Source organism: Cyrtonyx montezumae, unplaced genomic scaffold, assembly GCF_038088225.1.
Source record: "Cyrtonyx montezumae isolate F1298 unplaced genomic scaffold, pur_monq_1.0 scaffold_18, whole genome shotgun sequence".
NCBI classification, from domain to species: domain Eukaryota; kingdom Metazoa; phylum Chordata; class Aves; order Galliformes; family Odontophoridae; genus Cyrtonyx; species Cyrtonyx montezumae.
The window spans coordinates 3,012,310-3,039,270 of record NW_027071914.1 but is presented as its reverse complement, the minus strand read 5'-3'; the positions used below and the strand labels follow the sequence as shown (position 1 = coordinate 3,039,270).

The 26,961-nt window shown below is 50.4% G+C and overlaps 2 protein-coding genes across 3 annotated transcripts in view; both read left to right on the top strand.

Annotated features, from left to right (window-relative positions):
- Positions 1–208: 208 nt before the first annotated feature.
- Positions 209–10,625, top strand: NPM1 (nucleophosmin 1). Its single transcript, XM_065734469.1, has 11 exons — positions 209–319; positions 791–870; positions 3,503–3,622; positions 4,258–4,351; positions 4,817–4,920; positions 5,378–5,439; positions 5,817–5,871; positions 6,673–6,762; positions 7,436–7,537; positions 9,219–9,293; positions 10,267–10,625. Exons 1-11 carry the CDS (start codon positions 256–258, stop codon positions 10,303–10,305), a joined length of 885 nt encoding a protein of 294 aa, XP_065590541.1. The 5' UTR covers positions 209–255; the 3' UTR covers positions 10,306–10,625.
- Positions 10,626–17,487: 6,862 nt separating this feature from the next.
- FGF18 (fibroblast growth factor 18) overlaps positions 17,488–26,961 on the top strand; it is a 63,772-nt gene continuing 54,298 nt past the window's right edge. The window contains exons 1-2 of one of the 2 annotated variants that reach the window (XM_065734957.1): positions 17,488–17,749; positions 18,116–18,152. In XM_065734957.1, coding sequence (XP_065591029.1) covers positions 17,718–17,749; positions 18,116–18,152 — 69 coding nt within the window. In that variant the 5' untranslated portion in view covers positions 17,488–17,717. The remainder of the gene's footprint in view (positions 17,750–18,115; positions 18,153–26,961) is intronic. The other variant, XM_065734958.1, reaches the window with a different exon arrangement.

Below are 26,961 nucleotides of genomic sequence, written 5' to 3'. Positions count from 1 at the left end.
TGTGGCCGCCTCAGCCGCGGGCACCGAGGGCCGCGCTCGCGACCCTCCAGGCGGGCGCGCGCGGCGGGAACGCACGGCACGGCACCGCACTGCGCGTGCGCGGCAGCAGGGCAGCGGGGGAGTGTCCGGCCCGGCGATCTCGCGAGAGCTCGCCGGCTATATCTGGGAGGGGGCGGGCGCGGGGCTTCCTTTGGTGCGCGTACGCCCGCAGCGCCGCGTTCAGTGCAGCTCCTCCCGCGCGAGCAGGCCGAGAAGATGGAGGACAGCGCCATGGACATGGAGAGCATGGGCCCGCTGCGCCCGCAGACCTTCCTCTTCGGTAACGGGCCCGGCCTCGCCGCCTCCCGCACGTCCGCGCTCGGGGCACGGGGCAGGCGGCCGGCGGGGCCGCGGCACGAAGGGGCCTCCGCCCAGCGGCAGCGGGATGGGCGGGAGTGGGGGGGGGCGGGGGGCACGCGTGGGGAGCGCCGCGCGTGGCGGCCGTTCTTTCGGCGGTCCCCACGTGGCGGCTGTGCGGCCCTTTTGTTCCGCGAGCACGTGGAGCCGCGCGGGGCCCTGCGGCCATGGCCGCCCACGCGGCGGGGAGGGGAGCGGCCTGCAGCAGGGAGTGCGGCCGCGTGGGCCGGGCCGGGGTGGCGGCGCGTGGTCGGTCGTAGTAGGCCGAGGCCTGGCCCAGCACGTGTCGCGGCAGTGCGGCTCTGAACGCGCAGCCCGGGGCGGCGAGCGGCCGAGTAACGCGTGGTTGGCGGGGAGATAAGTGCTGGGCTCACCGTTCCGTGCTCTCTTCCAGGCTGCGAGCTGAAAGCGGAGAAGGAGTATCAGTTCAAAGTAGATGATGAAGAAAACGAGCATCAGCTGTCCTTGAGAACGGCAAGTACCATTCGTTTTCTACGCGGCGATTTCTGAGCTGGTGTGCTCGAGTAGTGCTGCGTGACTGCTGCAAGAAGGGTGTTTCGATTTGGAAATTGGTTTCATTTAGTTTGCTTTCTGTAGTCACAAGTCTTATTCTACCAATACTTAAGCTCTCTTTTTTGGGGAGTTGAACATAAGATTTTGCTTCATATACCTTTCAAGAAGTACTGATGCTTCATGGCTTATTGTAAATAGTATAAGTCTGAAAAGATGTGGCCTATGTGCAAGAGGTTAATAAATGCTTGCTTTGAGGGATTAAGAGCTGGACCTGACCATAAATGCAGTATTCACTTCTTCAGAAGCACGAGGAGAGGAGGACTTACATCAATCATAGAGGGCACGTTTCAATAGGCCACAGAAACTTAACTTTGGAGTAGGTCTTCCATATGATCCCCAGCCATAATTCCTGGGCTTTTTTCTACAAACAGCTAGTAGCGTGCATAACTTAGATCTTTGTGGAACCTATGGCAGTGAGCAAGGCACAGCATTTCAAGGCCTTTGCTCAAGGCTGAGCATAATTATGTTACTGCTTACTACTAACATAACATCCCACATCTTCACAGGCAAGGAGGTTATAGCTCACAGTCAAGGAAGTCACGTAGTGTCTCTGCACTTCCACATTTATTTAAATATGGAGATTACACCTTGATTTAAAAAATAAAATTAAAAGTGGGAGTTGCTTTTTGCAGAAGACTTGGATGTGAATGCTGTCCAATGCACAGCTTACTCAAAATGATACCTGGGATGCTTTCACTTCAGTATTAGTCATGTGGGTCATGTCTTCAATCCTTGCATTTCACATAAATTGCAGTCTGGACTTGACAATATGTAGTTCATACATAATTGTTTTCCCTTTAGAGTTCATTTTGAGGGAAGTTCCTTGAGTAAGTTGATATGGGTGGCTCTCATACTTGTATGTTTGTAGTGAAATGAAGAGAATCATGGTGAGATATCAGTTTTATGCCTTTGGTCAAAGTTTCCCATTTTTGGAAGTGAACTATAGCATCTCCTGATGGATTGTACAGTCTTCATCAGGTATGAAGCAGATTGGATGCTTAGCAGGACATACGTTTAGGCCAGGGTAGAAAAACATAATTCAACAGCCTGACTTTTGTAGAAAAAAGATCCAAAGGGATTGAAATAAACAACAGGTTAGAAATGTCTTAACCTTGGAATCTCTTGGAAGAATCTACAAGCAAGAGATGGCTTGGCAAGCAGGAGGAAGGAGTTGCTGGAAGATAAACATGACTCTTGTAAGCACTGTGACTGGTCTGTGCTCAGGATAAAAGTCCTAATGAATAAAGATAGACATGTATCATTTAAGTCCCTTGCTGAATTTGTTCTAGATGGAGGGGAGGGAAGCGTAGAAGTGAAAGGGGAGGAGCACTTATGTGTGTAGAGGTACAAAGTGATATGAGGGTTAACTTACATCTGTGGGCTCACAAATCAAGTGGGGTGAAATAATATATTTCTTTAAGTGCCGTAGTATTGGTTGAACTGGGGCAGATGCAGGGGTAGGTAGGTGGGGGCATGGAGGATGCTTTTTAAATGAAATTCTCATCCTAGTGGGCAGTCCCACCAGCTGAGTGACTCACTGTGGTGTGGATCCATTTGAGAGGTGAGGTCAGAGCACCAATGTCACTACTTCTAATTCACATTAAAAATTGCCCAGAGTAGTGGAGCCTCCATCCTGTTTCTTCAGTCTGGTATGCCTTGTCCAGACTGTGATCACTTGTTTCAAGCTCAGCTCTTGGAGAATGGAAGCTTGAGCATGCCACTGTCTGTGTGAAGTGTTAAAAAAGTGTTTACACCCATGTCTTCCATGAAGAGTGTGAAGCTTTCTTCTCTTGGCTGTTAGGAATGGACACAGTAAGCTGTGTTTGCTTGTCTCGAATAATTGTAGTACCTAAGGGAATTCTTGGATTTCAGAGGACTTGCATAAAACTCTGACTCAGGTGCCAGAGGTTCAGGAAACTGGAATTTCTGGCCTGTCCCATGTCTGTCACTTGTTTGCTTCCCTCAAACTACAATTTTTCAAGTTTCTAGAACGTGCCTGTCTTGTTTGTGATGTAAGGAATTGAGATAATTGAGTTTGCAATGTGCTAGGATGACAGCTCTCAGTCCTTGGTGGATTGTTACAGAAGGAAGGCTCATGCCTAAATGAAAACATTGAGCTCAGCAGCAGTGAGACTTAACTTCTTGAACTTAAACAATGTAATGTAGGTGATGCAGTGAAAACATGACAGATGAGTAGCAGTAAAAGCAGCTGTTTCTCTTCCTCTGGCCATGTACATATGCTTCTTCACACGGGCCTGTTAACAGTGCTGTGTGGAATTGTCACTGACACCTCCCACCTCTTGGAAAACAATGTCAGGTAACTTTGCTATATACTCATCAAAGCAGCTGCCTGGAATTGCACGCTGTACATGCAAGTGGTATGGGAAAAAGAGGTGGTTGTCTTGGGGGAGGAGTGTTACCTCAGCTATTAGTCAGAAACATCAGTCTTGGCACACAGAACAGCAAATACACTTTAAAAGACTTCAGACATTGAAGAAAATTCTCAGGATGTGCACTGTTCTTTACTTCACAGGTTACATTAGGGGCTGGAGCCAAAGATGAATTACATGTTGTAGAAGCAGAAGCATTGGACTACGAAGGCAACCCTACTAAAGTAGTTCTGGCATCTCTGAAAATGTCTGTGCAGCCTACAGTAAGTAAATGTACTTGCAGCAATCTATTATGAGTTGGGTCTCAGGTGAGATGGACAGATAAGGAAAGGGTTCAGGTTGGCCTAATTGTGTGTGTTTTTAGTAAGCTGTACTCATTGTATGTGTCATATCCTTCTATACAAGCATGTGTAGATGTACCTGTAACCTTCCACTGTTGCCTTCTTTTCATGTGGAGTGAGAAAATGTAATTCTTCTCTGGATCACAACTTCTTAGAGGTTCTAAATGTGGTTGCTGTCTTTCCTGGAATTAAGAGCACTCTGCCTTTTGTTTCTGCTGTCTGGAATGTAATTCAGTCCAGGTTGATCTTGTGTAAGCAGAACTGCACAGTGCTGAGGGGCAGGTGTGGCTGGAAATGGACCCTTCTGCAACAAAGTAGAGACAAATGTGGATTGATCTGGCTTAAAGTGTGCTTTAATTATGATATGCCATCACCATGTTATAAAAACAGTGCTGTTGCTGCACTTTGACCCCAAATCAACTCCAAACACTGCTGGAGTGTTCTGTGAGTTTGAAGTGTGTGGCTGGCATATTAGATTTGCAGTCTCTAGATGTTGGTGTACTTGGTTTAATTTGTATGAACTAACCTGTTAACACTTTGGTTTTTTTTTCCCTTAGGTTTCACTAGGTGGATTTGAGATCACACCACCAGTTGTCTTGAGGTTAAAATGTGGATCGGGGCCTGTTTATGTCAGTGGTCAGCATCTTGTAGGTACGTATGGTCCTGGTTACTAATCTTCAAAGGTATTTGCAAAACAAAGGGTTTTGTGCATGTTGTTGGTTGTAAAGCAGCCTGGCGTGTGTAAGAAGGCATCAGTATTGGCAGGCTCCCACCTTTGCCTGAACTGCTGTGAACTTGAGTACCTCAAGCAATACTCCTGTAATACAGGTCTTCTGAGTCTTTCAATTGGCTGTCTTCAAAAATGTGGTGTAACCAAGGGTGAAGGAGTTCGGATAAGTGCTTGCATTCCCTGGTCCCCTGTGTGTGCTTACTGCTGGGAGGCTTCTGGCCTTAGTGGGTAGTGCTGGTAGGAAGCCTGCTTACTTTATTTCTGCCATTCCTAGAGGACCTTGTTTAGTTGTGGGTGATAACGTGTTGTTTTTCTTGACCAGTAATCTTGCTTTCGCTGTTGTTAAATGAGGTGGATATTTTAAACATTGCCATCATTTTTATCAGCATTAGAGGAAGAACCAGAATCAGAGGATGAGGAGGAGGATACAAAAGTTGTGAATGCTTCAACAAAGAGACCAGCAAGCGGAGGAGGAGCCAAAACACCACAGGTATATGCAGTTAGCAGGATTTTCTTTTGCTTCAGTATTCATTCCGCCTTAAAAGTGAGCAGTCAGGTGACTGACTTAAGTTTGAGACATCTTTGGGATGGATTTGCTTACTTGACAAATACTGACTTAGAGAAACACTGTTAAATACAGATAGTGCAATCAGCAAAGCTTTGGAAACAGATGTCAAGTCTGCTTTGACCACTGCAGTAACTGAATGTGTGCAGATTTTGGAAGAAGCCTTTAGAACCCAAACTCCTGCAGCATGCTGTTGAAACACTGATATAGAATAGGAAGACTGACGTGTCCATTCAGTAAATGTGTAAAGCTTTTGATGGGGCAGCTCTGTGTACTGAATTTTAGATTGGTGGATGTTCTTTTAGGACAAATTATTTGAGGTAGAGGTTGCTGTCTTGTAACACTTGATATGGTACTGATGCTTAACATATTCTTTTCCAAGAAAAAAGCAAAATTATCAGAAGATGATGAGGACGACGACGAAGATGAGGATGATGATGATGAGTATGTTTTTTTGTTGTGATCACATACTTTGAAATAGAGAGCTTTCAATAAGCACACAACAGTGGAGTTGTGTGATTTATCTCACTATTAATTGAAGAAGATGCTTCTCAGTCATCACTGCAGGAAGAGTAGAATTAGCTGAAATATATTTCCAAATGTAGTCTGCGTTAGCCAAGTATGTGATGCTGGGATGGGAAACCTAGTTTTCTGTAGCTCAGTAGTTTAGAATTGCTTTAGTGTTGTTAACCAACCATAAGGTTTGCACTACAAGCATTGAAGTAGAAGGCAATCCGTTTAACAACAATATTAGTAAAGTATTTGACCTAACAGTTTATCATGTCCTAAAACTATGGTGAATGTCCACTTTGTAATTGTAGTGATGAAGATGACTTGGATGATGATGAGGAAGAGATTAAAACGCCAGTGAAGAAAGTAAGTGGTCCATTTGTGTGTATACTGAATGTACACGTGGCTGTGATGGTGGTATGCATGGGTCTAGGGCATCAAGCACAACCTTGCTCCTACATATGGATTGTGCTTTGCTGTTGCTGTGTGGTAGAGGTGATGGCAGGGACAGAACTTGGAGTGAAAAGGGTTGTAAAATGTGTGAGCCTATGGGAAGAAATTCAGATGCAGGTGTCGGGGTTGCATCAGCCCTTGAGTGCCATCTGGTGGTAGGAACAGAATAAAACAGTTTGGCAACTGCAGAGAGAAAGTAGTGCTTTAAAACTTGTGTGTCTTGGCTTGAATTTGTATTCAGGTAGCAGCTTTCTTAGATACATTCCATGTTTCTTTCCACTTTTCCTGTTATCTAATCACATGTCTTCTGATTGAGTGAAATGATCCCTGGGTTTAAATAGGAACACAAGAATCCAGTTCATACATATGCCCATAGCATTGCTCTTGCACATCCCAGACTGGATTTCTGTATAAAGTACTAGACAATCTAGGACATATTTGAGGAAAATAGCCCTACGTGGTTGTATGGCCTTGTAACAAAACTTACTTGTTCCCTGTTGTGCTGAACCAGCAAGCAGGCTGTCTGTTCATTTGTAGTTTACTGTTGTAATTTCTGCTTAAGTAGTGGGCACGGATGATACAACATGGGAAATGAGACTGTATTTTGCTCAAGGTTAAATAGTTTGTATTTGTCACAGCGTGTTCAGAGATGTGTTAATGACCATAGCAGTATTGTCTTTTCACGGCAAATTGTTTGGAATGCTTTCTTTGCAGCCTGCCCGTGAGCCTGCAGGGAAAAACATGCAGAAAGCAAAGCAAAATGGAAAAGACTCGAAGCCGTCCACACCAGCATCTAAAACAAAAGTGAGTGAAGAGAAATGAGTCAGATGTTCATGGGGCTCTGGAAGCTGTCTTCCACCGAGTTAGGTTTCTGAAGGAATGTGGAACATGCTTACCTTCCTCGCTTCATGCACCCTGTGAAGCTGTCAGTATTTGCAGTAAGCTGCCATTGTGAGCATTAGCAGCCCTGTAGTCTCCCTTCTGGTTCTAACTGCTGCCCGCTGTGTCCCTGCAGTGCTGCTACTGTGGCTTGATATCACCAGTTAGAAAACTGGTCTTTGTGGGGAGAAGTTTTCTTGTTCAGTTGTTTTGTAGCTGTCAGGCTTCCTCAGGCAGCTTTTCCTTCCTGCATCTGTTTAAACAAGGAAGGTGGGTACAGAAATCAGTGTGGGATGGATGGCATCTGGAAAGCCCTGTCAGTGTGCCTTTCTAAAGTGTGAACTGAACTTGGCTGCAGCTGTGGAGCATACTCAAAATCCAGGAATGTTTGGACTGTTTTCAGTTTTGTTTATGCTGGAAGAAAAAGCTGTATAGACATGTGCCTAGAAACAATTTGAAGTAGTTGTGATAGCCACTCCTTTTATTGAATATAAATTCACAATGGGGTTTCCCAGGATCTTTGTTTTCAGGAAACTTGTTTGTTGCATACTTGATACGCAGCTTTGTATGCATCTCTAACAAAATGAATAATTTTCAGACTCCAGATTCCAAGAAGGATAAATCTCTAACTCCAAAAACACCAAAAGTTCCTCTGTCGTTAGAGGAGATCAAAGCAAAAATGCAAGCCTCCATAGACAAGGTGAGTTTGTGAACCTTTGATCAGCCTTATTTTTAACTCTTGCAGCAGCAACAGAATGGTTTTGAGACATGATTGCCCTTGCTCGCTGTGCTCCAAACTGTGCATGCATTGATGAATTGATGCTGACACCTGGAAGTGAAGAGTGATTTTGTTAGCAAGCTGCCTCAGTTTAAGGCTGCAAGAAAAAAAGCTGAGCACAGCAACAAATCTTGGGGGTGATGTTTATTCTAGTGGTATCTAAATAGTGTGCACGTTTTGGTTGAGGCAGCTAGAGTGAAGGAGTTCTTGACGTGCTTGGCATTGCTTGGTCTCACAGCAGTGTCATATCCAGAGACTTGTAAGGATGTGGAACTTCCAGAAGGGGGAGATAGATGCTTGGGATGAGAAGAGCTGCATTTCGGTAGAGGTGCTCTGTCGATAGGTTGCTTGGGTAGAAGTGTGGAAAGTAATAGCAATTCTTTTCCCATAAGCCAAGTTTGGACACCTGTGTGCTATGTAGGGGTGCAGTTCACTGCAGACAAACCTTTCCTGCAGAACAGCTGGCAGTGAGGAGCTGTCATCTACATCTGTGCTTCTTCAGTAACTTGAACTGCTTCAAGATCACGTGCCCTTTGGTGACCAAATAAGAGGATTGGGAATGTATTTTTGAGTAAAGCCAAAGCCTACAGCGATGTTGGTGCTATGGAGAATGCTGGTTTTACTTGGTCTGAGATGAGCTGTTTCCCTTTTACACTGACACCTAAAGAATTAGAATCATAGGATGGATGGGATGGAAGGAGAGTGGAAGACTTCTCTAGTTCCAGCCCCTGTGCCATGGGCAGGGACACTTCCACTAGACCTGGCTGTTCCCAGCTGTCTGGCACAGCCTTGGCCACTTCCAGGCATGGGGCATCCTTAGCTTCTCTAGGCAGCCTGTGCATCCTCATTGGGCTTATCTCGTGTTCAGATTCTTAAAGCTTTAAGGCAGCTTTGTCCCACAAATGCAGAATGCAGCAAAAACGATTGTAGTATACAGGGGGTGCAGAGTGAGCAGGGGTGGGTGGGTGGTACTTCTGCCCCTGGGTTGTGAGTGTGGTGGTGACAGATGCTGTGCTGTTAGGTCAGGTCAACCTCTTGGTTGGTGGGTGCTGGGGGTGGTTCCTTGAGTGATACAGAAGGGAGGCAGTGATGAGTATTTCTGCAGTGTAAGGGGAGGTTAGTAGCTTTATAAACAGCTTAATTATTTTATTAATATCATACAGAAGTTCCGCTTAGTTATTAAATAGATGTCAGCAAGCAGATAGGAACGTGGCAGATTGCAGGGGCAAAACGTGATCAAAATCCAAGCTTAAGCAGAAGTACTGTGATGTCTCAAGTTGCACAAAGCAGTAGAAGCCCCTAAATGTGTGGGTTTCAGCATGTTAGTGTTGACTGTGAGCAGAGATACACGCAGATAAAGACTTGCTGCTTTGCTTTGGAGTGTGAGCGAGGATGTGTGGCCGTGCATTTCAGCGTGCAGGCACACTGCCTTGAGAGTGCCTGCGTACTGTAGGAAAGCAAGCTTAAAAAAAGTTTGGTTTTGGGTGTTGCAAGGTGAGTTCAGTAAAATTCCACTTGATTGCAAAAGGTTTAAGCCTCTTGAGTTGCTCAGAGTACACTGGTTGTTGCATCATTCCAATAAAGCTTGCTTTTTTCAAAATAGGGTTCTTCCCTTCCTAAGCTGGAACCCAAATTTGCCAACTATGTCAAGAATTGCTTCAGGACGGAGGACCAAAAGGTAACTGAATTTATTGAAACTTGATAAAACCCAAAACCTTTTATAACCTAACTAGGGATTCTTTTCCACTTCTTAATCTTTACAAGCTTTGGACTCTTTCAAAGGGTTACAAACCACGAACAGTGCTTCAGATTAAATGGGAACGGTTTTAAGGGTCTCGTTGGCAAGATGAGAAAGTTAATATTTTATTACATTTTTCCAGCTTTTATATGGTTGGTAAATTATCTCTTGCTTACTAAAGCCACAGAATTTTCCTTTTGGCACTCTGTTGGTGAAGGAAATGAGCTGTGGTTTTCCTTGCTGCTGAAGTTGGCCACCTAGGCCAGTCTGCTGCTCAGCCTTTTGTTGGGGAGGGTGTCTGGGAGGGGGAACTGTTTTGCAATTGAGATTATGGCTTTCATGCTGTGCTTTCTCCCAAAGTCAACTGAACTCTTGTAAGAGGGCAAGCCAAAAGGTGGTATCAGGAAGCGAGCTTCTGAATTAGTTATTACTCAACTTGTACTGGACTTAAAATGTCTTAGATTTCCCCACCAAAATTCCTGTAAGTTTAAAACTTTTCTTCCAGTGACAGAATTCCTTACGCTTTCCTGCTTCCTTCAGTGGTTCAGAGTAAACTTGTCTGATAGACAAATTGATAGGTTCTTGAAAGAGCACTTAAAAGCAGTTCTCCTCAGCTACTGGAGTTGGTCTGACATGAGCTGGGGTAGGCAGAGTTCAGCCAATATTTGCCTAGCTGGTCCACACCCATCCTCTCACTTACCTTCACTGAATTTTTATTATTGTGATTTAAGTGAATAACAGAGTTCTAGCAGAAGGATCTCATGTGTTGCTGTCAACTTAGTTTTCTCTGAAAGAAATGCATTTTTTTCCTCATTTAATGTCTGTTTTGAGAAGTAGAGATAGCAAACTGGAAAAGGAAGAAGAAGCAACAAGGAACAGACTTGAATGTCTAACTTTCTGTGTACACTTCCAGGTCATTCAAGCTCTCTGGCAATGGAGGCAGACTCTGTAAGAGAACAGTTCAAACAGTTGGTTAAAATCTGCAGTCTTACTTCTGTAACCGTTATTTGGCTGTCCTTTTTACAAATGCTGAAAGAGCTTTCCCTACAGTGTCTGATAAATGTCATCCAGATTACCTTGCCAAGAATGTGTTGTCCAAAATGCCTGTTTAGTTTTTAAAGACGGGGACTCCACCCTCAGCTTCATTTTAAGTATGTATGGAATGTTTTGATAAGGCATGGTGGTGTGGTGGTGGTGGTCAGACAAATGGAAATGGTGGGAAGACTAAATGTACGTGGAAAAAAAAATAAACTTTAGTATTTTAATAAAGTACTATCGTTTCTTTCTTTGTGGGCTGGGGGCAGTCTGCATACCAAACCCAGAAGATAACAGGGCTTTTAAGATCTCCTAGGAGCTACTGCTCACTATTCTAGCTGCTTCTCTTCAGCAAGTACGCTTCAGTCTCAGTGATGTTGTCAGCTTTAAGAACAGCCATAGCCCACTCTCAGGAGCTTTACAGCTCCCGAGCAGTATGGCTCGGTGAGAAGGCTCAGTGGTAAGCAGGGCTTGGTTCTTGTCTGGAAGTGACCACTGATTATGTAATTGCATACAACAGCCCTTCCCACATCAGTTTCTGACCTGCTTCATAGCTTTTTGGTTTATGGCTTTGTTCTAACAGCTAAGTTTGGAGGGTTTGTGACTGCTTGTAAAATGTAATACTTCTGATTTGGGAACTGCTGGCAGTGCTGTTCCTCTGGGGGGGCTGCAGTCTCTGAGGTTGTGTCACTTAATGACTGGGCTAAGGGTTTTGTGGAGGGGAGCGTAAGCTTGAATGCTGAAGGATGTGCCCAGAGAGCTCACAATGAGGGGGATCAGTGGCCCATGGAGAAATTCCTGGGAATAGTGCAGAGCTAATCCTCTGGTCTTTGAAGATTGAAGACTGCAAATCCCAAAAGCTCAGATGGGCAGGTAGTCTGCATCACAGTTCCTCAGATCATTCTCCGAAGCACTCCAGATAATGGTTGTCCACGTTCAAACTTAATCCTCCTATTTAAATGGGGCGAAGCATGTTTGGTTCTTAACACTGGCCTTTGGGGGAAATTAATTCTCAGAATAAACAATGGCACTCACTGAGCAGCGATTGGCTTTTAATATGGCTGAGATGGCAAAGCTGAGCCTTACTAGCTATTTTAGTTTTGATGGGTTGCCTACCCGTGATGCTAAGAGGATCGTTTAAAGTAACTCATTGACTCTGAAGTATGAATGCCAAGGTGTTAAGTCAATGGTATGTGGAGGGAGGGAAGAAAGCATGGATGACATACCTGGCACTGTGAACTTGTTCTCAAAGCTCTTGTCTAAATGCTGTATTGCTTCAGGTGCTTGAATGCTCTCTCTGTGTAGTAACTGCAGTAATGGTGTGAAGACCAAAACAGTTTGAATAAATGTTTGAACAGTTGTAACAATTAAACTCGATTTAATCCTTGCTGTGTGTGAGTTTCTGCAACTGGCTTCCCTCTTTTTCTCAGCATGAGCCTTGAGAACTGGAAGGCGTGAAGGGTGTGCGTGGTCATTCGAAAGGGAACTTTGCTTTCCTTTGTACCAGATAATAAAACCAAAACAGCAAAGTCGCCTAGTGCTGGCTGGGCATCACTCGTAGAGGCTGCTGGAGTTGTTCTCGAAGAGGAATGCGCTCTTTAATTTGTAAAAATGTCACAGTTCTTCGAGTTTGCTGCCATGTAAAGTTTGTACCTGTAGTGGAAGTGATGGAAACCAATTCCAGAAGCAAATCTTCCCCTTGGAAGAATAAAGCTAATGATATGCATGGTAGGGCTGTAGCAGTGCAGATGCAGTGTCAGAGGTGCGTTTAAGCTTTCCTGCAAGCGCAGCATGTGAGGGTTTGAAATGCCTCTTCCTGTGGGGTCATGTCAACAGATGGTGTCATACGTTTGAGCGAGCGTAGATTTCCTTAGTGAAATTGAGCTGATGGCATGGATGGGCTCAGTTCAGGAAAGCTGCCCTCCATTTTACTTGAAATGTGAAAATAGTACAGTAACTCCTGTGTGAGGTTGTCCGGGCAGTAAAATTCCGAGTACTAGATCTCACAGAGAAGCCCCGGGGTGTTTTGTGCCTCCAAGTCACTGAGCAAAGCAAGGCGTTGGGTATATCCGTGCTTTACACGATGGCATCCTCTGCCTGTGCCCCATCTGGCTTGTTGCTGCATGGCAGTCTGCCCCAGCCCTCCCCAAACCACACCTGGCCTGTTTGTGCCAGTCGTGACTGAGCACTCAGCTCCTGTTGGGGCTGGCCAGCCGAGGAGTGCTGTGGGGCTGCTGGGCTGCGCAGGCCCAGCCCGTGGGTACGGTGTTCGTGGGCAGCTGCCAGTTCCTTCAGTTATTTTGATGAGCCCACAAGGTTGAACTCAGAAATCTGTTTAAACTCATTTGAAGAGAAGACACCAAACACAAGTCTTGCCTGAAGTATTGTTCTTGACTACAGAGTGTTGGCCTTAAAGGTAATTTAGAAAAGCTAATGCGTTGAGGGCTGCAAGAGCCTGTCTGGCTCTGGTTCTGGACGGTGGCTCTGAAAACACAGTGGTACAGCAGGAGTGAGGAGCAGTGTGCTTTCTTGTCCCTGCCCTGGCAGAACAGCTCCTGGTACCTGTGCAGCAGTGCCTGCAGCTGGTCTCCACACCTGTTTTATCTCTGGATTGGGTATCTCCAAGCCTGGACATCTGACTTGAGAGGAAGCAATAGCAGGACAGTGCTGTCCTGCAGTGAAACAGTGTTTCTCAATTTCAAGTCTTTGTCTTCTAGTGTTGCTCGAGAAAAGTGATTTTTTGTGCCCTTAACTTTCTCTCTTGGGTTTCTGTTCGGTCCTGTAAAATTAAAGAGCCAAATTGGAGCGTAGATGCCTCAGAGCTGGAGTGCTATGACAAACACGGGGCTCTGCTTCGCCTGCGCCCAGCGCCAGTTGGAGCCTCTGGGGAGGCCCTACTCGGGCATGGCTGGTAGGAGCCTGGAGGGAGCGTGTGTGGGCTGAAGTAATGGAAAACAAGGCCGGGATGGGTGGTGGTTCTGGGCTCCTCGCCACCCAGACGATCCCTCGGGGCGACGTTCATGCTGGAACACTCTCTCTGTCCTCCCCTCCTCTGGTAATCTTACCAAATGCCCCAGGCCATGTCCTGTCCTTCCAATGGGCCGTTACTGACTGGCAGCCAACCTCTCCCCAGCTTTTCCTTCCCTCGTTCCCTGCGAGCAAGCAGAAGGATTCCTCTCTCTTACCCCAAAGGAAGATTGAAGACTGGATCCTACTTGGGAAATGTCATAGATGAAGCTGTGAACGAATTTGGTGGTTTGGAGCTCAGCGTTCGATGGAGTGCCTTTATTCCCTGGCTCGGTCTGGTGGGCAGTAGGTCCTGGCAGGCAGCAGTGCACACAACTCCTGTGTTGAGTGAGGCTGGAGGTTTTGTGATCTGGTATTCATTAGGGGTTGTTCTGAGTCCTGCTGATCTGATGGAATGGGGAGCAGAGCTTGCGTGGCTGGGTGCAGGAGAATGGGTCCGGGGCTGAGGGCTGGCCCCATCCCTCCCCGGAGGGACAGAGCTGTGCTGTACCTGCTCTGTACCTGCTCTGTACCTGCTCTGTACCTGCTGCTTTTTGCTTTTTCTTTAATACGTTTGTGCTTTTGGAAGCAATTCTGTGTGCCGCGTTGGATCAGCTCTTCGGTGTCTGGCTGTTGGTTATCTGTCATACAAGTGGCTCTTTTAAGAAGGGATTTAAACTGTACTTCATTTGGACAAAATAAGTAAATAAAAATACATATGACATGTTAATTAAGATGTTATAAATGTGTGTGTGGAGACAGCTTAATGCTCCTAATTGCACGCATGGGCTGTGGTCAGTTGTTGTGGGATGAGTTTTGCAGTCCTTCGTACTTCCTTCAGAAACATTCTTCCCTTGTAGCACATCTATGAGCTCTCCCAGTCCAAACCAGAAGAGCAGGAAAGGGAGAGCTACAGGGCAGGGAAAGGAGTTTGAAGTGCCACAGGTGGCCCTGTTGCCATTATTGTGAAGGGTGGAGAGCTGCAGAGGTAATGGGGCTGTGAGTGTTCCCACCAAGGGGCTGTTTGCTCTGCCCTGCAGCCCAACACGAGCTGCTCTAAGGTTGCCCCAAGTCACATCCGTGCTGCCCCAGAGTGGCACAAACCATCCGTGGCTGTGTGACCTCTGCCCTGGGGCCTGTGGGGGGGATGGATCCTTCCCCAGAGGAGGGGGATCTGGGGCTGGGCTTGAGATGGGGACTTGCTGGAGACAGCTTAATTCAGGAGACCTCAGTTAAAGAGGTTTATGTTTAAGAGCTGTTGAGCTGAAAAGCTCTGCGTTAAGGAAATATTAAGTTTTGAAGCTTAACAGCTAGTGATTTTTTCAGGGAAAAATGAAACCGTGGAGGAATATAAATCCAAGGAGCCAAGCCCTAGGATTTAGTGCAGTGCAAAGGCTGGGATTTCCCATGGTTTGTGTGGGGATGTCTGCAGAGGTCTGTCCATTCCTGTCCCCCCAGCAGCAGCCGTGTGCTCTCCTGGGGAGCTGCAGTGCTCATGGGTGGTGCGAGCAGGGGAAGCCCATTGGAGCACGGTGCTGCTGCCATGTGCTAAAAAGCAACAAAAAGCCCCCCACAAAGCAGTGGCACACCAGTAACTTGGAAAATGCCTTCAATACAATCCCTGCTGTTCGTTTGGTGCCAACTTAGGAAACACAGTGTGGCCTATAAATCTGTGTGTGTGTGTGCATACCTCTGTGTGGCCGTCGGCTCTTGGCCCCCAGCTGGAGCTGTGCCCTGCCTTTGTCCCATGGGGTTGTGACTCAGCATCGCAGTGCTGGGGCTCAGGTCCCGTCCTGGGCACCTGCTGGCGTTGTTCTGAGCTCCTCTGGCAAATGGCACTGTGTCCCCCATTGCCTGGCTCATCTGCCTGGGAGACGTTTGTAAGTCCCCTATGGGCTCTGTAGGGTTGGTTTTGCATGTGGGCTGGGTATGGACAGAATATGCATCACGTCCCTTCTAAACATTGTCTTGCCTTTTACAGAGGGCATAAACTGGAAATCCCCCACAAGTGAAACTTCAGTGAGAATCACTCATGGACGTGAACCGAGGGAAGAGATTCAGGATCAGATGGAAGTGAAAGAGTGCGGGGTCACCGTGGGGCTGAGCTGTGCAGCTCCCAGCAGGCAGGAGGAAGGCCCTGGCACCCGGTCATGGAAGGGAAACCCGTTGTGCTGGGCACCTCGGTAGCCCTGTGAGCTGGCTGGGGCACTCTGTGGGGCTGGAGGGCAGCAATGGATGCCATAAGCCCCAAGGCCCTGCAGCACGTTCTCTTAATTAGGGGTTTGCACTTGAGGCTGAAAGGCAGTGACCCTGGATGCTGCTGGGAAGCACTGCCAGGCACACACACACCCACTCAACATTCTGCTTCATGGAGGAGTGCTGAGCGAGCTGCCAGGAGCTGCTGTGCCCGGATCTGCACCTCAGCTCACCAGAGGATCGAGCAGTGGCCTTCAGCAGGGGGAGTGGGTACGAGACACTTTTATGTGCACACACACTGATGGCCAAGTGGCATTTTGGTTTTTCCACCTTTTCTGTTTGCTGTGCTCCACCAGGGATGCTCTGCGTTATTCTCCAGGTGACAGTTGGGATCTTAAAGGCCGAAGGAGGACTTTGTCACACTCCCGAGGCACAAAACATGGATCTCCTTTTAAGTAAATGCAGTTTCTGATTTGAGTTGGATGAGTTTTGATGCTTCGAGAAGGAGCATGGGCCAATAGCTCCCAAACATGGTGCCGTGCTCCCGAGCCCTGCGAAACCCCCATGTGGGGGGATGGGGGCTGCTCTGGGGAGTTCACCCCCTCCCACTGGGTGGTGAGCTGCTCACCCTTAGAGAAGCTGGGCAGGGAGGGGAGCTGCGTTGTGCCACACACGAGCGATTTGGGGTTTTTGTGGTCCAGGAGAAAGGAGCGAATTTCACTTTTGCAAGCACTCAGCTCAGCGACAGCCTCGTGGTGCTGCGGGGTGTTCCCTGCACCGGGCTCTGCATTCCCCTTTGAGTTTACAGCGCTGTGCTTGTGCCTTTAGAGTCAGAGTGGGGAAGAAATACCTTGGGGGGGCGGGAGGGGGGGGGGAGGGGAGGGGGTGCAAAGCAATGGGGTTCACGTTAAAGGGCAAGCGGGAAATATGAGGAATATTTTCCTGGCCAGCTTGGGAGGATGCTGAAGGAGCTCTGTCACCGCCTTCAGACTTCTCCGTGTTTCCTCCTGGCTATGGTTGGGACAGCACCGTGCAGCGCTGTCCGCAGGTGATGCTCTCGGGGGGGACAGGGGGGGTGAAGGCGCTGCGGGCACCCACGGGGGTGCGCACCGGCGTGCGCTGTTACTCGGCTATTTGGAGAGCTGGCGGTTATGAGCTACGGTTATGTTCTCACTTAATAAGGTGTTAACTGACGTTAGGCTCTCTTCCGAGAGCCGGAGGTTGCTCTCGGCGTTTTGTCCGCTCGGAACGAGCTCCCGGAGACGAGCGGTGCCGGCTGCGGTGCGGCGGAGCGGCCGCTGGAGGGCAGGCGAGCCGTGCGGAGCGGAGCGGAGCCGTGGGCAGCGCGGCCGCGGGGAGAGCGCAGCGCGGGGCGAAGCCGGCGGCGGGACCCGGCCGGGAGCGGGAGCGGGAGCGGGGGCGATGCGAGCGCGGCGGGGGCGGGGGCCGCAGCCGGGACCCGGGGGGGAGGGATTGGGGGTGGGGGTGTCCTCGCCGGGGTCCGCGGGGGCGACGCCGCCGCCCGCCCGGGGCTCTCCGGGACGCGCCGCGCTCCGCCCGCCCGAGGTAAGAGGCTCCGGGAGCCGCGGCCGCCCCCCCCCACCCACCCCCGGTGCTGCCGCTCCGCCGTGCTGGGGGCGCGGCCCCGCTGCCCCTCGGGCCGTTGTCGTGGTTATCGGCGTTTCTTTATTATTATTATTTTTTCTTTCTTTTTCTCGCACTTCTCGCGCTCTGCCCCCTCCCGCTGCGCGGCCGCGGAGCGCAGTGCCGGCCCGGAGGGGGGGGGGTGGGAGGGGGGGGGGGGGGGAGCGGCGAAGGAGGGGAGGGGGGGGGGCACGGGCTGATGATCGGAAGTTACTGACAATAAGCACCTTCATCCCCCCCAAAGGCGGAGAGAGAGAGAGAGGGAGAGGAGGAGGAGGAGGAGAGACAGGGGGAGAGGAGAGCTGATGCCTAAGCGAGTCACTCGGCGCAGGCACGGCGGGCGGGACCACAACTTCCCGGGGCGCGGAGCGGCGCGGAGCGGCGCGGAACGGAGCGCGGCGGTCGGAGCGCGCCCATGTCAGCGCGGCGCCGGGGGACTGCACGGCGCTACGGGCAGCACTGAGCTCCCCTCCTCGCCCAGCGATGTATTCACTGCTCTCCGCCTGCACTTGCCTGTAAGGATTATGGCATATACATATATATATATTTTTGCTTCTGGTTTTGCTTTTCTTTTTCTTTTTTTTTTTTAATTATTATTTTTATTCGTGGTTCTAATTTGGAAAAAAAAATATATAAAACAACACAAAACTTCCATTTTGGAGGCTCCGGTTGCGTTGTTGCCCGCAGCCAGGTGGGAGCGGGGAGCAGAGAGAGCCCCTTCGTGCGCGGAGCGCCGATCTGCGCCGCTTTAATACATCGCAAAGAAAAACAAAGCGGAAAAAAAAAAAAAAGAAAAAAAAAAAGAAAAAAAACCGCGACCGTAACCATTGCTCCGCATCATCTGATCTTTTGTTGCTTTTTTTTTTTTTTTTTCTCTCCAGATGTTTACATTTCCTGCTGCTGTGCTTTCAGGTACAGGTACGTTGTCCTTTTCTGTCCTCTTTCGCTTTTGGTTGTTCAAAAGAAAAAAAAAATACAAGAAACAAAGGCGTCGCTGCCCCCGGCGCGCCCCGCATCTCCGCGCCGCGCAGATCCCTCCGGTTGCGCGGATCCCTCCGGTTGCGCGGATCGCGGTGCGGGTGCTCCGCCCGCAGCGCCGCGCGGTGCCCGCGGGGTCCGAGAGCTGAGCGCGCAGGGATGCACTTGCTTTGGAGCGGCAGACGCTCTCCTGCTCCTTTATGGTTTTTATTTTTTTTCCTTTTGCTAGGGGACTTAACTCCCCGAAAGCGATACTTTGCGAAACACGGCGTGCCCAAGCCAGGAGGAGGCTGCGCGCTCCCTCCCCTTTATTCTGGCGTCCAAGGCTGCCGCTGGCTTTGATGCTGCCCGGGCAGAAGGCGGCTGCGGGTCGCGGCACCCCGGCGCGGACGGGCACGGCAGGTGCCGCATCCCCGCTGCCCGCGCCGTGCCACCCGGCCCCGCGCTGCCCCTGCTGCACCTGCAGGTGCTCCGCGGCCGGGGAGGATGCTGCCAGCTCCTCGGGAGGGGCTGCGTCCCCTCGAGCAGGCCCAACCCGACAGCCCCGTCCTCCGCTCCCCTCCTCTAAACGCGCCCACTTATTTTTTCCCCTCGTCCCTCTGAAAATCGCCGCTCAGCCGGCGCAGCCCCTGCGTCGCGCAGAACCGCGGCTGTAAATCACAGCCGCCGCACTCCGCCGCGTTTTGTTGCCGTCGTTTTTTGTTTTGTTTTGTTTTTTTTCTCCCCGGACCCGAGGAATCCCGGCTGCGATGGCACCCGCTGCAGCCGGAGACATTTTTCTGCGATTGTGTGGTAACTGAAGTTAATCAGCCCCCGGCCCCCTCCCTCTCCCCCTCCCTTCGGTTGCTTTTAGTGAATCAGAAAAAAGTTTGGCCTGCTGCCTGGAAAGCACTTGCTAAAATCTGATCTCTTACTTCAGCAGCCTTAAAACTTGGGGAAGTTATTGGCATTTATACAGTTGGAGCTCGCAGGCTTCCAAAGCAATAAAATAATATAGAGAGAAAAAAAAAAAAGGGGGGAGGGGGGGGAAGAAAAAACTCCTCACTGTGGGGCTGTGGGAAGCGTTGTGGGATGCGCTGGGTGTGGGGCTCCGCCGTCCTCCGGGGCCACGTGGGGCTTTGCGGCGTTAATGGCAGATGAAAAGATGTGAGCGCCGTAAGTTTTTATTGCCCATTCTGTTACACTTTCTTTCTGGATTTATTCACGGGATTACATGTTTTGAGCCTGAATGGGAGCGAGGGATTATAGGATTTCTTTCATAATGATCAGTTTGGGTAGGAGTTAGCCTTTGGTGAACCGGAGTAAATTAATGCATCGCTTCGGTTCAATATTTATTTAGGCTAAAGGAAGTTGTTTGGTTTTGCTTAAAGGGCTCTGTGCAGCGTTGGGGAGCTTTAGGGGCGGATTATATTCTCAGGATGGATGGATTATATCCTAAGGCCCATTTTCGCCTCCTGCCACTGTCACGGTCCCGCTGGCCCTGTGCAGGACCCTGGGGCTCTGCGTGTGCAGGTGATGCACCTGCAGCGTGTCCTGTGGAGCCCTGTGGCTGCACTTCTGCTGCAGGAGGAGGGGTACGGGGCAGCTGCTCCCCTGCAGCATCCCCTGGTGCAGGGTTTGGCAGCGGGTTTGGGTTCCTGCAGGGTGCCACTGTTGGGTGACACGTCCCATGAGGGGATGTGTGGTGCGGAGCCGAGCTCCCGGCACGGCTGTGAGCATCCCTTTGTGGCTCCTGCTCCATCCCTGTGGCCACGTTCCTATCTTGTCTGCTTCCCAGCAGATCCTCTGCTGCCTGGCACTGCTGCGCCCTGAAAGCAGTCTCAGGCAGCGGGGATGGGGGTCTCCTTGGGGACACCGGGGTGATTAAGCTGTTCATGCAGGTTTCCCTTAGGGTCGCCCTGCTGTGCTACTGTCTCTCCTGCTATCAGTGCCCCTCAGCATTCTTTGGTTTAGTTCTCCTGCCCCTCGCCATGCCCTTCAGTGTGGTGCACGCCTGCCTGGGTCACGGAGAGGGCTTGGCAGGGCCTAGTCCCTCGCTCTGACGCCTCTCGTGTGTTAGGATCCAGCTTGGGAATCTGATCCAGAAGCAAACAGGAGGTCAGAGCAGCGCACGTGGCGGCACCGTGCTATTTTCACATCTGCTGTTGTTGTGTAAGAGGGAGACTGCTGCACCATGCCAATAGTAACTGCGTTTCTCTGAAGCTCCCGTGCAGCTCCAGGCAGTCACTGTTTGGGACCGTGTAAAGTGGGACATAGAGCAGTGCTGCTTCTACACGCTCAGCGGGCCAGGCCCTGCATCCTGTGGTGGGTGGCCAGGCCCAGCCCTGGGGCTGGAAGAGGTGAGGCTCGGGACAGCCATCTCAGCCCTGCTGGGACCAGGGCCATCTCAGCCCTGCTGGGACCAGGGCCATCGCTGCCATTCCCGTTCTGAGAGGCAAAAACAAGTGTGTGAACTTTGGTGCTCCAGGGCTTTTCTGTTGTGGCCATGGGCAGCAAAGCAGAGCTGCTGCTCAAATGCCTTGACCTGCAAACCCACGTGTTGTAGCTCATATTGCAGTTGCAGAGCTCAGAGATGCGCAAGGTGCTTCAGGGAAGAAGGAAGGGGCTTGGTCGTGGCAGAGGTGAGCACACAGGAGGATGCAGTGGGTGTGGGATCAGAGCTCCCCATCTGAGATAGCTGGACATGCCACGATGGCTGTGTTCAGTTTGTTTCGCCCTCTGTATTGCAGCTGGCATGGACAGGGCTGGATGGGGGTGAAGGATGCCAGCATTTGGAGGGATGCCTGCTTAAAATCTCCTTCTGATGTGCTCATACAACAGCTTGGGGTGGAGAGGAGTGTCAGGGGCAAAGGGTGATGCTGCCCATCCTGGTTTTGTCAGAGCTGGGGTGAGTCCAGCAGCAACGCCTGCACTTGGGCAGCACCCGGAATAGTTTATGTTGCTGTGAGCTGTAGCACCAGTCTGGGCACTGTATGTTTCTGCAGCTGTGATGTGATCCAGCTGAGCGAGTGGACCCGGAGAGAAAGGCTCCCTGGGGCTGAAAGTCACTCCTCCGGATCCACAGCCCAATTCCAGGATCCTCGGGGCATTTTTGTGGGTCTCTCTTCCTTTCCTCAGGAGCTGGGAAAGCCCCTGCTGCACGCTCTCCCCTCCTCCTGTCAGCACTATCTGCTTCTGCTTTGATTCCTTCCAGATACAGACGCTTTTGATATCAGCTGTGATAAGAGCAGGTGAAAAATAAGTTCAGGGAACTGTGAGGTTTTAAATAAAGGAGCGTGGGAGGGCGGACACCATTCCTGAGGACCGCCAAGCACACAGCCTCTGTGGGCATCCGTGTGGTTCTGAGCCCCCAGGGGCAGGGCAGTGTGGAGCTGTCCCTGTGCCCTGCATCTCCTCGCTCTGATGTGGGGGCCTGTGTCTTTTCCTTTCTGCCTGATTTTTGGTCCATCCCCAGGCTTTTGTGTCTAGGTCCCTGTGGGCCATAGCAGCAGGCACAAGCAGGAATGGTGCAGCCCTGCCTACCTGGCGTGTCTCCTGTTCGCTGGTGTCTGAAATGCCGATGAAGGATTAGCATCCAGCGAAGTAGCTGGAGGGGAAGTGAGAAAAAAAAACACAGAAAAGACCGTCTGAGTCTGCCAAAGTATTTTCTTATTGGCATTCAGCGGCCTCGCCATAGCATGAAGAGAGAAGAAAGGAGAACAGAGAGAGGAAGGAGGAGGCTTAGCCTGTCATGGTCTGCGTGCTTTCTTTTGTGAGAGCTCCTTGCCGCGCCGGTGTCTGCGGTGGGTGGGAGTGGACGTGCCGGGGGTTGCTGGGGGCTGCGGGGCTGTGCCCCCTCCCGCTGGCTCCCTTGGAGGGCGGCCTCCCCTCGGCCTCCTGCAGCACAGGGCCAGCTCGCAGCAGCCACCCCTTGGCAGCTCCCTCCTGTAGTGCTCAATCAGCCACTGGGTTTCAAGCTGAGACGCGCAGCAGAAGCGCATCCTCCCCAGGTGCAGCACCGTGCTGCTCAGCGAGCATCGCCAGCACCCTGCTTGTGGCACTCGGTTGCTCTTCCACCAGGGTTCCACCTGCTTCCTTCTGCTGCAGCCACTGGAAGAGGGGTCGTGTCGTGACATAAGGGATGCATTGCTCTGCTTTAATGCGCTGGCCTGTTTCCTTCAGGTGCGATAGCAGCATCTTCTGCAAACAACTTCTCTGTGCTTGGTGCTGCTCTGGTTTCACTGCTGTGAGCAGTGCGTGCCCTGTTGAGACTGAGGGCTGGGCTGATGGGGGAGGGTTTGTCTTGCCCAAAGGTCCTTCGAGGGGCTTGGAGACAGAGGGGCAAACTGCAGCTGGTGAAAGTGCAGTGCTCTGTCTGTTGGCTTTGGCCAAATGTGAGGTTTGGAGGGGCTGGGTCCAGCAAGCAGCCGGGGATGGGACTGAAGGGGAGCAGAGGAGATGTGCTGTGTGCCCCGTGAGCCTCCCGGTAACGTTGTGTAACACAGCACATTGAGATTGGTGAGCACTGAATCTGGTGAAGCTCCCAGGGAGCTGCAGGTTGCATCGGCACAAGTACCGGAGCAATTAGTTGCTATCAGCTTTCTCATCCTGCAAGGTGCTCCAGCACCGCTTCTTCCTCCCTGCTCCTGTTCCTCCTCCTCCTCCTGCACAGTCTCAGCCCCCTGTCTTCCCTGCTAAAATGCTGTCTTTGGCACCACTTGCAGGGACAGCTTGTTGAAAAGCTGCTGTATCTTTTGGAATACCCTGAGCCACCCTTCTGCAGCAAAACAGAATTAGCACAAAACCACAGGAGCTAGCTGAATACCAAGGTGCACGCGCGTGCTGTGCGGGGAGCACCAAGTAGAAAATGGGGAGGACAGGGCTGGCAGAAGGGCTTTGTGCTGCTCCTCCGTTGCTGTTTATCCACTTGAAGGGAAGGGAGGTCTCTGCTAACGAGGGAGGAATGGTTGTTGGTCTGTCCCTCCTTGCCCAGCACCCACACCGTGGGTGCTGCAGGTGTGTGGGTTCCCCCCACATGGCACTGATGCATTTCTGATATGGGGCCACCTCTGCCCCATGTGATAACCAAGCTGCTTGTCAGCCTTGTCCTGCTGAACCGTCTTAAGGATGGACACGGTACCCAGCAGACACTAACACTTGTTTCTCCAAGCTGGTTTCAGGCTGTAAGCAGAATTTTGCTCTGTTGCATGACAGTACCAACCAACAGCTAGTGGGTGTGTGCTGGCTTACAGCCATACAATGAGAGCTGGCTTTGACTCCCGAGGCTGCCAGGCCTTAGGGTTCCAGCGCTGCATCAGCCCCTGGCTGTGACGCTGCAGCGCAGCAGAGTTCGGTATCGATTGCCTGGGAAATAAATCATGATGTATGCAGTGCCGGTTTCTGACCCCATGGTCGCGACCTCACAGCGATTGCTGAGACTTCCGACCAGCTGAGATCAGAGCAGCAAGCAGCCCCCAGCAATCAATAGGGGAGCAAGGCTGTGGGGCCTTTTGTAGGAGTACTGTGCAGTGCTGCATCCACGCGCTGCCTTTATCCCGGGGAACAGTCAGTTCTTTTGAAAACTTTGCCTACAAGTCCATGGGAAACTCAGTATCGGATTTTTATGCTGCGTAACAGGCGGTGTGGGATGAGGCGTGAGCATCTGTGCACTGCCACTGCAGAGGTGATGGGCTGGGGCCGGGTGGGAGGCGTGGGCTGTGCCCCATCCTGCAGCTCCCTTGCAGGGGGATGCCCACACTGTTGGAGATGCCTAATGATTGTAATGCCTCTTTTTGTGGTTGTATGGTTGTTGTTGTTGTTTTTTTTTTAATTGCCCTATTTAAAGAAATTTCAGAAAGGATTTATTTTCAGAAACTGTTGAGGATTGTTCCCTGCAAACAGGAAACCTGCAATGAAAGATTAATGAGAAGCAAACAAAACTTTTCCCCAGCTCAACAAAGCAGAAAGATAAGAAATCCTATTTGTCTGGCATTTGCAGTGTCAAGATTTCCTTGCAGGAGTGTGGCTAATAGAGATCAGTACAAATCTTGTATTAGAAAACAAACTGTGCTTTCATTTCTGGCCCTAGGCTCACATGTTTGTTATATCTGATCCCGAAGGCAGATTGACAGTTTGGTTTGGATTAAATTCAACACATGGTTTATGCCGTGCTTTTGATAAGGCTCAATAATAATCTGATATATATTTTTTTCATGTGGGCTTTAGTACATTAGCAGCAGAATTGTCCATTCTGGGAATATTTTTGCAGTGTAACCATTGAGGAATTCATTTCTGGAGGGAAGATGAAATTACTGATTTTGAAAACTCTCAAGGTCTCAACTAAAATTGAAACCCATTAACTCCAGTGAGCCTGACATGACCTGGTCAGATTTCCAGCTATTTTATTAACTGATAGAGAGAGAATTTTCTTTAAATATCTTTGCAAAGGCAGTGGAGGAGGCAGCTGGCTCACTGGGAGGTATCGGAGCAGGTTCCTGTACTTCCCCCCCAAACCAGGAGTTGGCTCAGCTCTCTGGGTCTCTGGGAATGAAGTTCCGTAGCATTTGCACCTGTGTGTGTGCCTGCAAGCTGGGCTTACTGCTCACGAGTAACATCCATCACTAACATCCGTGGGATCCCAGGGCATCCTGCTGTGCTGTGTCCCCGAGGTGGCTCACAGGTACGTTGGTCTGCTGGGTACGAGTAGGTATGAATTGGTACTTTATGCATTTGTTACGTTGATAAACGGGCTTCACTCCCTACTGCAAAGGGGACCCAAAGTCGTTCCTCATTGCTCAGTTCATGACAAAGAGAGCGGGGGAAAAAAAAGATCCAAGACTTGGGCTGAATGAGGAGAGGAAAGAGGCAAGGTGGGAATAGCTTGTGGTCTTCGAAACGTGCGATTAGCAGCCGTGGGTCTGGTAACATGGCTGCAAAGCGCTGTGTTTGCCATCGCTGCAGCAAGCAGGGGTCCTATGGCTATCTCTTCGTGGGGCCACCTCCACCTCTGACACAACTGGTCAGCTCTGAAGCTTCGCAGATAGGGATGGAGATGGGCACTGCCCGTGTCTGTTCAATGAGTCGCACCTGGAGAGCAGCACGAGCCGGCCTGAGGGGCATCGCGCTCGGCCTGCGCAGTGAGCACAGCCCTTCCTTCCAGTGACGCAACGGCTTATTGATTTCTTTGGCCCATGTACCCCCCCCCCTTCAGAAATAATGACCCTTCCACCCCAACTCTAAATCATCCCAGCCTGGCTCGCCCCTAAGCCCTCTAATCTTTTTGGGTTGTTGTTGGTATTTATGCTTGTGGAGGTTTATGATCTGTCGGCGCTGGCTGCTGAAATGCTTTATTTATCCATAGGCTGGGCCACACAGGGAGCGTCCTTATTCTGGTATCATGTTCAGGATGCTGTAGTTAAGGTTTGTGTCAGCACTTCCATGCACAAACCTTGTTATTCAGGGGTTTTGCAACTCTGTGGAAAAGAAAACCAGCAACCTGGCAGAGGGAATGAGGCTCGGAGGCGCGGATGAAAACTCAACAACCCACTGCCCATTTAGGGATTATTAGATGGGCAACCTCTTTCCTTGAGGAAAATAGCCAAAAACATCCTCCTCCTTTGGTTGAGCTTTTTAAAAAGAAAACCCTCTTTAGTGTGCTTGTATTTTGAGTCAGATGGGGAAAACACAGCGAGGTGAGACACAGACTGGAATCCTCCCAGTACCCTTACAAAACAAGTGCCCGGCTCATTCAGAACAACACTGCCCCGCTCTGAATGAGACATCCCTGTATGCCTCGGGAGGAGCAGGACTTGGAGGGGCACATGCCTGCCATGAGTGCCTCGTCCCATCCACAGGCGGGGCTCAGCAGATGGAGCCCAGAAACGCCACTCCGAGTACTGCTCTAACTAGCTATGAGCTCTGAAAATGAAAAACAGGAAGAAAAAGCCTATTTTTTTTAGTGGAGTTTCTCTTTGCAGCCTCTCAGATTCCTAAAACATGGTTTACGGCCCTCTCAGACATGGGATTTGGGGTTTCAGTGACATTCCCGCGCTGTGCTGCCCGCTGCTCCCACACCGCTGCCCTCCAACAGTAGGCGACGCGCTGCGTAAATGTGATTTATTGCCCCGTTAGTGTGGGAGCTTGTGGGCTTATGAATTACCTGGAGATCTCTGGATAATAGAGGGACTGCGGTATAAGCAGGAGAGATAATAGAGCTTGGAAATAACTTTTGGGGAAGGCGAACTTCGGGCTGTTAGCGGGCGCGTGGTGCTGGCTGTGCTGGAGGAGTGCTGAGCAGCCCAGGCAGGGTGATTTTTATGGCTCTCTTTATGGCTGATGGGTTTTGCAGGCAGAGTGGGGTTGATAACTCAGCAAAAACGCATGTGTAGCCTGATCCCAAGATAGCAGGCTCAGGTTTGCTTCAGGGGCGATTTGTGGCAGCCAACCCCCCAGCCCTGCTGCTTGCAAGAGAGAGTGGGCAGCACTGAAGTCCCCCCATGCTCCAGCAGAAGGAGGTGTGGTGGCAGCAGGGTGTTATGGGGGAACTGGGGGCACAAAGTGTGTGCTCGGTGCTTCTGTTAGTGGGTGCTGAGCTGGCGCCCTAAAGCCATTTCTTTCAGCTCTGGGGCAGTGCTGGCAGGTTATGCTGTGTGCTTCCAGGTGATGGAGATGGGCACTGCCCTGGAGAAATGATCTCAAACGGAGAAGGAGGTTGTGAGCAAAAATCAATGAAACTCATTAATAAAACTTAACCTGGTCTTCCCAGGCTAAG

Excerpts from the sequence above, each read along its gene's own strand:
- NPM1 (XM_065734469.1), top strand. The coding sequence starts at position 256 with ATGGAGGACAGCGCCATGGACATGGAGAGCATGGGCCCGCTGCGCCCG. Across the intron at positions 4,352-4,816 it reads CAGTGGTCAGCATCTTGTAG|CATTAGAGGAAGAACCAGAA; the intron begins GTACGTATGGTC and ends CATTTTTATCAG. Across the intron at positions 7,538-9,218 it reads TGCAAGCCTCCATAGACAAG|GGTTCTTCCCTTCCTAAGCT; the intron begins GTGAGTTTGTGA and ends TTTTCAAAATAG.